Consider the following 12850-nt stretch of genomic DNA (forward strand, 5'->3'; position numbering starts at 1 on the left):
ATATCACAAAGTTCTTTTGGTTTTTGTTGTAGTTCTTTACCTATCATTTTCCATTGGTAATTTAATTCTTTATTTTTATTCTTTTGTTTTGATTGGTATGTTTAAGACTATAAAGTTCCCTGTGATCACTGCTTTAATTTGTTCCAGAGATTCTGATATATAGCCTTTTCATTATCATTTAAAAAAATTATCATTTTTTCATAGAAAGTTAAATTCCAGGTGAAAGGGCCTTTCGATTTTAATTTTGTTATTTCAATTGTTTTATTCCAAGAAGATCAGGTAATGTTTTTTTTTTTAATTTTATTTCTGCTTTTTGGAACTGTATTGCCTATCTATAAAGATTGTTGTTAGGATTAACTGAGTAAAATATTTTGATATGGCACATACTGCTAGTTTTTATTATTATGTATACTTTGCTTTAGTAGGGGTAAAGGATGTGTAGAGTTGTATTTAACATTGGATTAACTGTATAAGTTGGTAAGTATAGCCAAATCAGTTTAGTTAAAAGATAAATTTTGGAAATGCCATTTGTTTGGTTTGATTCTTATATCATCCTTTATTAGTCTGATTTGCATATGTCAGCTGTTGTGTAGCCATAGATTTATAAAGGAGTCTGTAGTATATCCTGGTTTATTTTTTATTAGCTAAGTATATTTTAATTAATTAATTACCTAATACCTGCAGTTTATTTTACAGGAAAAGTTTTTCTAAGAGTGAGATTACCTTTTTTTTTTAAAAAAAATTATTTGTTTAAAGTATTATGTATGTCTCCTTTTTCCCCCATTGGCCTCTCCCTGGTCGTTTCCCCCCCCTCTCCCCCCAGCACATGCCGTCACTACTGTCTGTGTCCATGGGTTCTGCTTATATGCATGCATACAAGTCCTTTGGTTGATCCCCCCCATGCCTTCCCTCTGAGGGTGGATGGTCTGTTCGATGCTTCTATGTCTCTGGATCTGTTTTAGTTCATCAGTTTATGTTGTTCATTATATTCCACAAATGAGTGAGATCATGTGATATTTAAATATTTATTTTTTATTGATTTCACAGAGGAAGGGAGAGGGAGAGAGAGAGAGAAACATCAACGATGATAGAGAATCATTGATTGGCTCTCCTGTACACTCCCCACTGGGGATTGAGCACCCAACCTGGGCATGTGTCCTGAGCAGGAATTGAACCGTGACCTCCTGGTTCATAGGTCAATGCTCAACTATTGAACCATGCCGGGTGACCTTGACTAAGTATATTTTAAATTAATTTTGATTATTTACTTAGTGTCCATTCAGAGATTATGGCTCATCAAAATTCAAGGTGTAACGGCAGTGTCGCCAGGATGCTCTCCTTCAAGTACTAGAATACCAAACAATAGTAGCTTAAACTTTAAAAACACAGTTTTCACATAAGGACATATGTTGCATATAAAATTTTCAGAGATATAGGTAGTTCTAGGATTGATAACAGCACCTGTCCATTATCTTCAAGGGCCCAGCCTCTTTCCATCTTTCTGCTTTGCTTTCTTCAGTGTATGGATGATATATCTCCTGATTGTAGTGTGGCTGCTGTATAGTCCAGCACCATGCTTTCACCAGCCTGAGTCTCCTAGCAGTAGGAAAGGAAGTTGGGGCAAAAAGGCTTACTCTTTGAGAAGCTTTCTCTTTTATTAGAAGACTAGAGGCTCGGTGCATGAAATCGTGCACGGTGGGGTCCCTTGGGGGTGGCCTGTGGAGATCCGGCCCCAGCCTGCACCCCCAGCCTTGTAAACCCAGCTTGCAACCCCAGCCTCGCAGCCCTGCAACCCCACCTGGCACCCTTCCTTGGCCTGGTGCCGCCCCCTCATTTGCTCCACCATCCTGCCTGTGGGATGGTTGGTAGGGGCCCGGGGCTGGGCCACTCTCGCTCGGCTCCCTCAGTGCCTGGGAGCCAGTTGGTGGTCCTGCCCCCCACTGCCGCCACCTCTGGTCACCATCTGTGAGCGATTGGCAGGGTTATTTAGCCCCTTCTCGCACTCACCTTGGCCTGGCGTGCCGCCTGCTAACCTGCTTCACCATCCCGCCACAGTCCGCTCTCCTCGGGGCTCATCGGGGCTGGCAGCGCCTCCACTGTCACCCGCTGCCAGCACTGTGTGGCCAACCCCCGCCATGTTCCGCACTGCCCCCTGGTGGTCAGCGCATGTCATAGTGAGCAGTTGAACTCCTGGTCTCCTTGCCGAACGACTGCCTGAGGGGACAATTTGCATATTAGGCTTTTATTATATAGGATGAAAATCTTTCCCAGAGGCTTCCAGTAGATTTTCCTTATGTTTTGTTGGCTAAACCAAGATAACATTCCCATCCCTAGCTAGGTCATCACCAGCAAAGAGAAATGGCATTGACATAATTGGCTTACAACAATTATCTTCATCTGGTGGGATGGGCGTTTTGCTTCCTAATCAAAGTTGGTGTTCATTAGCAAGTTAGAAGTGAGGCTTACTATGGAGTTATTATCTATATTATAACCAGTTATTACCACTACTGTCTGTCTCTGGACAGAACCTAATTGACAACTGTGCTTTTATGAAAGATTTTCTTTTGTAGAAAGGAATCTGGGTGTTGCATAGTGTTATTTTAAAAATATATTTTATTGAATTTTTACAGAGAGGAAAGGAGAGGGAGAGAGAGTTAGAAACATTGATGAGAGAGAAACATCAATCAGCTGCCTCCTGCACACCCCCCACTGAGGATGTGCCTGCAACCAAGGTACATGCCCTTGACCGGAATCAAACCTGGGACCCTTGAGTCCACAGGCCGGCACTCTATCCACTGAGCCAAACCATTTAGGGCTTGAACAGTGTTTTGATGACGAGTGCTTAACTGTTGTAATGAGGCAGTGATTGGATTTAGAGAAGAAATTAAATAATTTTTTTTCTTCATTTTTGAAGAGGACCTTGAAACATTATTTCTTATCAAAGAAATAATGAATCAGAATAGACAGAATAACTAGACTGACATGTCTTATTTTTTATTTTTAGTCAGAATCTGGAGACATGAATAGAAATACAGAACTGAAGAAACTTCGAATTTTTGGGGCTGGGCCTAAGGTCGTGGGCCTGGCAATGGGAGCAAAAGATAAAGAAGGTAAAAATCTGTTGTTTGGTCATGAAAAGAAATAAGGTATAACAGTGTGGTTATAGCAAGATTCAAATGATATTTGAATTGCAGTCTGCCTTGCGATTTTCCTAAGACTTGTAAACTTGCAACTTGGTTCCTAGAGAAGTCATTTAAGGTGTGAGGAGCCATATTAGGTTGAATTTTTATAATACTTTGGGAGAGAAATTTTCCTCCTCTATGTTTTAATATGTGGCACAGAGATTTATTGTAGTTTCTAAAGGCTAGTTTATGAGAGAATGGTGAAATTAATGGTTTTCACCTGGTGATCTAAGTCTTGTAATTTTTAAATTCAAGGAGAAATAGAGGATTCTCTGGCCTCTAGTATCAAAATATAGTGGGGAGAACTTATGACTTATATTTTAACTATAATTTTGATATTTTTCTGTAAGTCATGATATATTTTACACTTCTCCATTTGAGGAAAACCTGTTAATCTCATGTTAACATGTTGGAAAGTTTTAATTAGTAAAATTACTAATGCAAAGATCAAGTTCCATCTTTACCTGTAGGTACATGTCAGTTTTAAAACTCAATTTAACAAAGATTGCATTGGATCTATTTTTAATGTGTAAGAATTTAATGAAATACTATAATCACAAATCATATTAACTATGCATTTTATGATATTATTAATTAACTCATAATTCAGATTGTGGACTGAACTCTGGAGGATCACTCTCAAAAAGTTCAGTGTGATAGGACTTAATACAGTATAATGTTTTAAGAATTAAGCATTTTGATTATCGTTTCCATTCTTTTAATTATTGTATTACCTGGCAGTGATCATAAAACTAGTCTTAAATTAGTCCCTGATAAGTACTTCATATAGTCAGTATAGAATTAGTAGTTAAGATCTCTGGAGTTTGATTGCCTGGATTGGAATCCCAATCTGCCATTGACTGGCTGTGTGATTTTGGGCAAGTTATGTAACTTCTTTGTACTTCAGATTCTTTATCTTCAATGGGGAATAATAGTTTTTTACCTCATAGTGTTGTGAGATTTTAACTAATTTAAATAATTTTAAATAGTGTCTGGTCCAGAGTAAGCTCTCAACATTAGTTTTTGCTATTATTATATAACTATTTTTATTTTAAGATGAGGTCTCCCGAAGACGAAAAGTTACCAACAGGTCAGACGCATTTAACATGCAAATGAGACAACGGAAAGGAACTCTCTCTGTTAACTTTGTAAGTGTTCTGAGATGTGTCAGGAGGGAAAGGATTTACTTTTATTTAGTTTTGTACTTTTTACCTTGCTCTAGTATCTTAGCATGCCATTTAGTTAATTAATTTGGTTAGAAGAGTTAATGGTGAACCTGAAGTTGGCAGCTTTGGTTATGTAATGCTAATCTTAACTTTGTTCCATATACATAGACTGTTCCCCTAACTCGTAGACTTGTGAGTAAGTAAGAGAATAAATATAAATCTGTAAATCCTTGAGCTGTATTATAGACAGTGCTTAGTATTCATTCTCTAACAGTATTTGTTTATAGGAAGGATGACATGGTATATTTTATTTCTATAAGTTGACTTTCATGTACCCTAGATTTGTAGTCTTTCTTTATTCTAATAACTTAATATACTCTTATTAACTTTCCTATAGAAGCTCAGGAAGTTTAGGACGTTTTATGAAAAGCTATTTAAGAACAATTATTTAAAAATTCAGGATATAAGTTGTATTTACATTTTATTAAGCATTATTTTGTTTCAGTTAAGGAGTTCCTGGTAATTTAATATTACTTATTATAGAAAATAGACTTTTATTTTACTTCGTTTTTTAACAGGTTGATCTCTATGTTTGTATGTTTTGTGGTCGAGGAAATAATGAAGATAAATTGCTTTTGTGTGATGGATGTGATGACAGCTATCATACATTTTGTTTAATCCCCCCACTACCTGATGTGCCCAAAGGAGATTGGAGGTGTCCTAAATGCGTTGCTGAGGTACAATTTAGAGATTTTAAAAATATATATATTTTATTGATTTTTTACAGAGAGGAAGGGAGAGGGAGAGTTAGAAACATCGATGAGAGAGAAACATCAATCAACTGCCTCCTGCACACCCCCTACTGGGGATGTGCCTGCAACCAAGGTACATGCCCTTGACCAGAATCAAACCTGGGACCCTTGAGTCCGCAGGTCGACAATCCATCCACTGAGCCAAACCAGTTAGGACTAAGGATTCTTTTAAAACTAAGAACAATAACACATGCATACACACATATAGTAAACACATTCCCAAAAGCTTCTTCCACTCTGTTTTTGTTCTTTACTGTTTAAAATCTCCAGAATTTTTAAAGAGAGATATTGAATGGAACTGTAAAAATTGTATTGTGACAGCTTGCTTTTCAAAGTTTTTTTCTGACTATGGTTTAACAGTACTGTTTATTGCTGCACATGAATGAGACTTTTGCTCAGAATTTTCATATTCTTGGAAAACAATAAAAATAAAGGCTGTAGGTTATTTCGTTATTTTATTTTATTTTATTTTATATCTTTATTGTTGAAAGTATTACATAGGTTCCTCCTTTCCCCCCATTGACCCCTTCTAGCTCGCTCCTGTCCCTCGCCCAAGGCTTTCACCACCCTATTATCTGTGTCCATAGGTTATACATATATGCATACAAGTTCTTTGTTTGATCTCTTTCCCACTCACCCACCCACTCTGAGATTCCACAGTCTATTCCATGCTTCTGTGTATCTGAATCTATTTTGTTCAGTTTACTTTGTTCATTAGATTCCACATATGAGTGAGATTATGTGATACTTGTCTTTCTCTGACTGGCTTATTTCGCTTAGTATGATACTCTATTTTTCTTTTTCTTTTTTAAAATTTATATTTTTTCATTGATTTCAGAGAGGCAGGGAGAGGGAGAGAGAGATAGAAACATCACTGATGAGACAGAATCATTGATCGGCTGCCTCTTGCATGCCCCCCCTTACTAGGGATCGAGCCCACAACCGGGGCATGTGCCCTTGACTGGAATCAAACCTAGGACTCTTCAGTCCACAGGCAGATGCTCTGTCCAGTGAGCCAAACCAGCTAGGGATATTTTTCTTTTTTAAATTAAAAAACAACAACAAAAAAATCCCATCAGACATGAAACTCTAAAACTTGGGTATTATGCATTCAGTTTTCATACTACCAAATAAACTGTTAGCTTGTTCAAATTTTGATTTGATCATATAAATTTTCTTATTGAAAGATTATAATGATGTCATTGTCATGAAATGCTTAGTCTGTTTACTTATTTTAACAAAATATGATAGGACAGTGGTCGGCAAACTCATTCGTCAACAGAGCCAAATATCAACAGTACTACGATTGAAATTTATTTTGAGAGCCAAATTTTTTAAACTTAAACTTCTTCTAACGCCACTTCTTCAAAATAGACTTGCCCAGGCCGTGGTATTTTGTGGAAGAGCCACACTCAAGGGGCCAAAGAGCTGCATGTGGCTCGAGAGCTGCAGTTTGCCGACCACTGTGATAGGATATTGAAGGAAAGGAGTTGGCTGGATGTATATAGATAGATTCAGAGGTCTTTTATGACCTTGAATTACTTATTCATCTCAAATAGGTTAGATGATTCAGAAGCAGTTCTACACTGAGTATTTGTGTGAAGATATTTGTAATGATGATTGATAGTGTGAAAAAAACATTCTTCTAGCTAGATATTCTAGCAATCCAGTGGATACACCTTTATCCGTCATCTCTCCTTCCTCCATGAACATTTGTATTCTCTACAGCTAGATGCACTAATATACTGAGAATGATAGGCATCCCTAGGCTTGATGCAAATGAGTAGTCCTATTGGTGTTTGTCATAGTGCCAGACTCCAAAGTTTAAATGTGTCTTATTACCACTTTCCTACTGGAAGAACTGCGAAAAATGCAGGAGAGGTTCTAGAACATTGTCTCCTAATTCCATATCGAAAGTAATTAACACTTGTTTTGTTTTGGTTGATTGGATTAGCTTTACCTAGGGAAATGATCAAAGAAGGTAGTATCAGAGAACCATAATACTTTGTTCAGTTCTGTTTCAGTGAGTTAATCTGAGATATTTTTTCTTCCCAGGAGTGTAATAAACCTCGAGAAGCCTTTGGATTTGAACAGGCTGTAAGAGAGTATACACTTCAGAGCTTTGGAGAGATGGCAGATAATTTTAAGTCTGACTATTTCAATATGCCAGTCCATGTGAGTATCTATATGTAGTCAGTTTGGGAAGGTATAAAGTCCTCAGCTTTTGGTTTGCTTTCCATTTATGTTATTTTGTAGAAAACAGGGACAGCATGCAAAAGATGATAGACCACCACATCTAAAGACTAGGGGCCTAGCATCTGTTTCAGTTTCTTTCACTCACTAATGTGGCAGTGTGCACTCACCTGTGAAGAAAAATACTTGATCATAAAATTGTTTACTAGCCTTCTGTGAGTAATCTTTTATAGAAAAGCATGAAGTTTGTGGTAGTTGCTGCTTTTGTTTAGTTATTTGTAATGTAAGGTTTGCTTCTTTTCCTAGGGAATCTTGGGCTTTTTAAAAAATGTTGTTATTGATTTTTAGAGAGAGAGGAAGGAAGAGGGATAGAGAGATAGAAACATCAATGCTGCCTCCTTGCATGAGGCCCCCCTGCCCCCGGGGATTGAGGCTGCAACCTAGGTCTGTACCCTGACTGGGAATCGAACCGTGACCTCTTGGTTCCTGAGTTGACGCTCAACCAATGAGCCACATTGGCCAGGTGGGATCTTGGGCTTTTAAAAATCCCTATAAAAAAATTGCCAAAGCTCTTAAAATTAAGCCTTGATTTTTGTGTTTTTTTTTTTTCCTCTTAGATGTCTTAGGTCATCTTTAGTCTTCCTAATTAGGAAGCATCTTGCAAAAGAAGGCAGTTCAAGTTCACTATGTTTTTCTGGACATTTACGTCGTCTTTTGTTTTTCCCTATCCTCAGTGGAAAAGGCTAGGACCCAGTGTTTTCAGCTCTGGGACAGAATAAGGTTTTTTGTTTTTTTTATCATGGGTTTGTGTTAAACTTGATCTGTTTATTAATGTTATAGTGGATTCTGGTTATAGTGAGTTAGTAATATCTAATCTTTGTTTTCTTTGTGTAGATGGTTCCCACAGAACTAGTAGAAAAGGAATTTTGGCGGCTGGTGAGCAGCATTGAAGAAGATGTTATTGTAGAGTATGGAGCTGATATTTCCTCAAAAGACTTTGGAAGTGGATTTCCTGTAAAGGATGGTCGGAGAAAGATGCTGCCAGAAGAAGAGGTGCATAGCAGATAGTAGTCTAAATTTCTCCTCACCCCTAGCTGATTTAGTCTTTGCATAGTAGAAAACTACGCTTATCATTAATCATAAGGGACCATGTTTTTTTAAAGTATTAAATATGAAAGATTTGGACAATATACTTTTCAGTTAAAAAAAATTCAAAGTACCTTTAAATATTATTTAACTTTGCATTTCAAAACCAATTTTAAATGGGTGGGTTTGGATTTATGACCGGCCTGTCCCCTGGGTCTCATAGTGCTCATGCCAGAGCAAATCTGTGGCCTTCAACCATTACCTGACCTTTGTCTGTAGGCTGCTTCTACATAGTAGAAGAAATAAAATAAATAAAAACCAATTTAACTAGTTTAAAACTTCAACCCCATTTAAATAATTTTACCTAGCTCTTTCTGTTTGAAAATCTAGATGGTGATTTAAGATTTTTTTTTTTAATATATTTTATTGATTTTTTACAGAGAGGAAGGAAGAGGGATAGATAGTCAGAAACATCGATGAGAGAGAAACATCGATCAGCTGCCTCTTGCACACCTCCTACTGGGGATGTGCCCACAACCAAGTTACATGCCCTTGACCGGAATCGAACCTGGGACCTTTCAGTCCGCAGGCTGACACTCTATCCACTGAGCCAAACCGGTTTTGGCTGATTTAAGATTTTTAAAAAATTATATTTCATAGATAGGTCTGCAATTTAGTTTCCTTCAATACCTGAGGAGATAGGATTTCAAATAGGCATTTAAATTATAACACATAATAAAGTCCCATCATATAGAAGATGACCTCTATGTATAAAGCTAAATTAAGATGATCATTTATTTCTTTTTCTCTTTACTTTTATCCTTGTCACTTTCCCTCTATAATTGGCAGTGAGTAGAAGTTTTTTTTAAAATATGTTTTATTGATTTTTTACAGAGAGGAAAGGAGAGGGATAGAGAGTTAGAAACATCGATGAGAGAGAAACATCGATCAGCTGCCTCCTGCACACTTCCTACTGGGGATGTGCCTGCAACCAAGGTACACGCCCTTGACTGGAATCGAACCTGGGACCTTTCAGTCTGCAGGCTGACGCTCTATCCACTGAGCCAAACCGTTTAGGGTAGAAGTTTTATCTCCTATTAAAAGAGTTATACAGAGTTTGTTGTTGTTGTTATTTTTAAAAGTATATTGTGCAGAAGGATTTACAATGAAAAGTATAGCTACTTCAGCTCTCTCTCTTTTTTTTAAAATATATTTTTATTGATTTCATAGAGGAAGGGAGAGGGAGAAAGCGATAGAAATGTCATTGATGAAAGATAATCATTGATCAGCTGCCTCCTGCATGCCCCCCCCCCCCCCCCACCTCCCACAGGATCGACCCCACAACCCGGGCATGTGCCCTGACTGGGAATAGAACCGTGACCTCCTGGTTCATAGGATGAAGCTCAACCACTGAGCCATGCCAGTCAGGCCACTTCAGCTCTCTTAATACTATTTACATGGTATATCTTTTATTTCTTTTACTTTGAGCCATCTTTCTTATAGCCAGCATGTGATTGGGTCTTGAAATCTAGTCTGATGTCGTCTTTTGTTGTGGAGTGTTTAGTCCATTTTAAATTTAATGTTATTATTGATATGGTTTATTTTTTTATTTATTTTATTCACTTTTTTTAATATATATTTTTTTCTTTATTGATTAAGGTATTACATATGTCTTCTTATCCCTTCATTGCCCCCCAACCCCCCTCGCTCGTGCTCTCACCCCCCTAGTGTCTGTGTCCAGTGGTTACGCTTATATACGTGAATACAAGTCCTTTGGTTGATCTCTTCCTCTGCCCGCCCCCCCCCCCCCCCCCCCCCGCCTTCCCTCTGAGGTTTGATGGTCTGATAGATGCTTCTCTGATTCTGGATCTATTTTTGTGCATCAGTTTATGTTGTTCATTATATTCCACAAATGAGTGAGATCATGTGATATTTATCTTTCTCTGACTGGCTTATTTTGCTTAGCATAATGCTCTCCAGGTCCATCCATGCTTTTGCAAATGATAGGAGTTCCTTTTTACAGCAGCGTAGTATTCCATTGTGTAGATGTGCCACAGTTTTTTAATCCACTCATCTGCTGATGGACACTTAGGCTGTTTCCAAATCTTAGCTATTGTAAATTGCGCTGCTATGAACATAGAGGTGCAATATATCCTTTCTGATTGGTGTTTCTGATTTCTTGGGATATAGTCCTAGAAGTGGGATTACTGGGTCAAATGGGAGTTCCATTTTTAGTTTTTTGAGGAAACTCCATACTGTTCTCCACAGTGGCTGCACCAGTCTGCATTCCCACCAGCAGTGCGTGAGGGTTCCTTTTTCTCCACATCCTCGCCAGCACTTGTCATTTGTTGATTTGTTGATGATAGCCATTCTGACAGGTGTGAGATGGTACCTCATTGTCGTTTTGATTTGCATCTCTTGGATGATTAGTGACTTAGAGCATGTTTTCATATGTCTCTTGGCATTCTGTATATCCTCTTTCGAAAAATGTCTATTTAGGTCCTTTGCCCATGTTTTGATTGGATTGTTTATTTTCCTTTTGTTAAGTTGTATGAGATTAAACCCTTTTCAGAGATAACATTGGCAAATATGTTCTTCCATGTAGTGGGCTTTCTTGTTGTTTTGGACATGGTTCATTTATGGTCTGCCATTTTGCTACTTTCTATGTCTGCTGTCTTTTTGTTCTTGTTTCTCCTTTATGAGTTTTTTTCAGTGTTGAGCAGATATTTTTCATAATACCATTTTAATTCCTTTGGGGTTTTTTGGCTATATATTTTGAGTTAATTAGTGATTCTAAGGATTATAATATGTAGCTTTTTTTTCTTTTTAAACTTTATTTGACATCTTTAACTTATCACAACCTACTTTATGTTTATATTGATCTAATTCTGATAAATATAGCAACTTTGAAACAGTGTCTCTTTATTTCCTACTCTCTTGTGTGTGTTGTACATTGTATGTACATAGTATATAAACACAACACAGCAATATAATTATTGCTTTAAACAGCCTTTTTTAGTTGGCAGGCACTGGTATCCTGAGCCTCGGGCGGCCCTGGGCGGCTGGGCAGTCGCCACCCAAGGCTTGCCTGTGCCTTGGGCCAGCCCTGGGCGGCTGGGCAGCTGCCATCCAAAGCTTGCCTGCACCTTGGGCAGGCCCTGGGCGGCTGGGCAGCCACCATCCGAGGCTTGCCTGCACCTCGGGCTGGCCCTGGGTAGCTGTGGGGCTGAGGGGACTGGGGGACTCCAGGAGCAGGTGCGCGGCTGCCATCCTGGCAGGGCTGAGGGGACTGGGCACTGCCATCTTGTGGCTGTGGGCGCCGCCATCTTTGAGGGCGGGACAGTAAATTAGCATATTCCCTACTTACTGGCTGTGGGTGCTGCCATCTTTGCTACAGCGTGAGGGTCAATTAGCATATTCCCTCTTTATTAGATGGGATTTTCTATAATCAAAAGTTTAAAAATGTTTAAGATGCATTGTTCCCCCTTTTGAATGTAAGATTAAATTCAGGGTTCTTAGTTTGAAACTTAAGACTAAAGATCCAATCTTTTTTCTAGTCTTATTTCCTGTATTACTGAGTATGAATATTCTACTGCCCCTTCATTAGCCAGACCAGTATATTTTGTCTATCTACCTTCAAATCTGATCTATCCTTTCAAGTTCTATTCAGGTTCTTCATTTTCCATGAATTTTTCTTAACAATCCAAACCCATGATGATAGTATTTTGGTGTCCTCTGAAGAACTATAGAATTTATTCTTTTGTCTGTATTTGGAGTTTAATATATATTGCCTTGTCTTGTCTTGGAACTTCTGTATGTAGGCCTTGTCTCTTCAACTAGATTCATTATTTTTTCAGCCAACCAGCTAATCAACCAACTAAAAACATATTGAATAGTATTTTGGAAAGCCTTTCTCTCTCTCTCTCTCTCTCTCTCTCTCTCTCTCTCTCTCTCTCTCTCTCTCGAAGCATTTTGAGGGTAAGAATCATATCTCTTTATTATTTTTTTATTGGAATTCTAGTTAAACCTATGTTGAACTTCCTTATTTTATCCTCTGTGATTCTTTTTTAAAAAAATAAGTTTTTATTGATTTTAGAGAGAGGAAGAGAGAATGAGAGACATTTAGAGAAACATCTGTTTGCTGCCTCCTGCAATGCTCCCTTACTGGGGCTTGAGCCCCCTTGCCCCCCATGTGCCCTGACTGGCTATCAAATGGTGACGTTTTGGTGCATGAGACAATGCTCAACCAACTGAGCCACACTGACCAGGGCTTCTCTGACTCTTACTTACACTTTTATAGTTTTCATTTCTATGTGGTGCATTATGGATGAAATCCTCAAATCTATCTAGTTTACAGATTTTCTCTTCAGTTTTGTCATTGGCTGTTTAACCTCTTACATTGAGGGTTTTA

General features: G+C 38.1%; 1 protein-coding gene across 2 annotated transcripts in view; it reads left to right on the forward strand.

Moving 5' to 3' along the window:
* The window catches only part of KDM5A (lysine demethylase 5A), a 109239-nt gene that overhangs the window by 33684 nt on the left and 62705 nt on the right, over window positions 1–12850 (forward strand). For both annotated transcript variants that reach the window (XM_080661401.1, XM_080661402.1), the window contains exons 6-10: window positions 3005–3110; window positions 4239–4330; window positions 4927–5085; window positions 7216–7335; window positions 8248–8406. In XM_080661401.1, coding sequence (XP_080517527.1) covers window positions 3005–3110; window positions 4239–4330; window positions 4927–5085; window positions 7216–7335; window positions 8248–8406 — 636 coding nt within the window. The remainder of the gene's footprint in view (window positions 1–3004; window positions 3111–4238; window positions 4331–4926; window positions 5086–7215; window positions 7336–8247; window positions 8407–12850) is intronic.

The sequence above is a fragment of the Plecotus auritus genome (assembly GCF_963455305.1).
Source record: "Plecotus auritus genome assembly, chromosome: 3".
In the NCBI taxonomy this organism is placed as follows: domain Eukaryota; kingdom Metazoa; phylum Chordata; class Mammalia; order Chiroptera; family Vespertilionidae; genus Plecotus; species Plecotus auritus.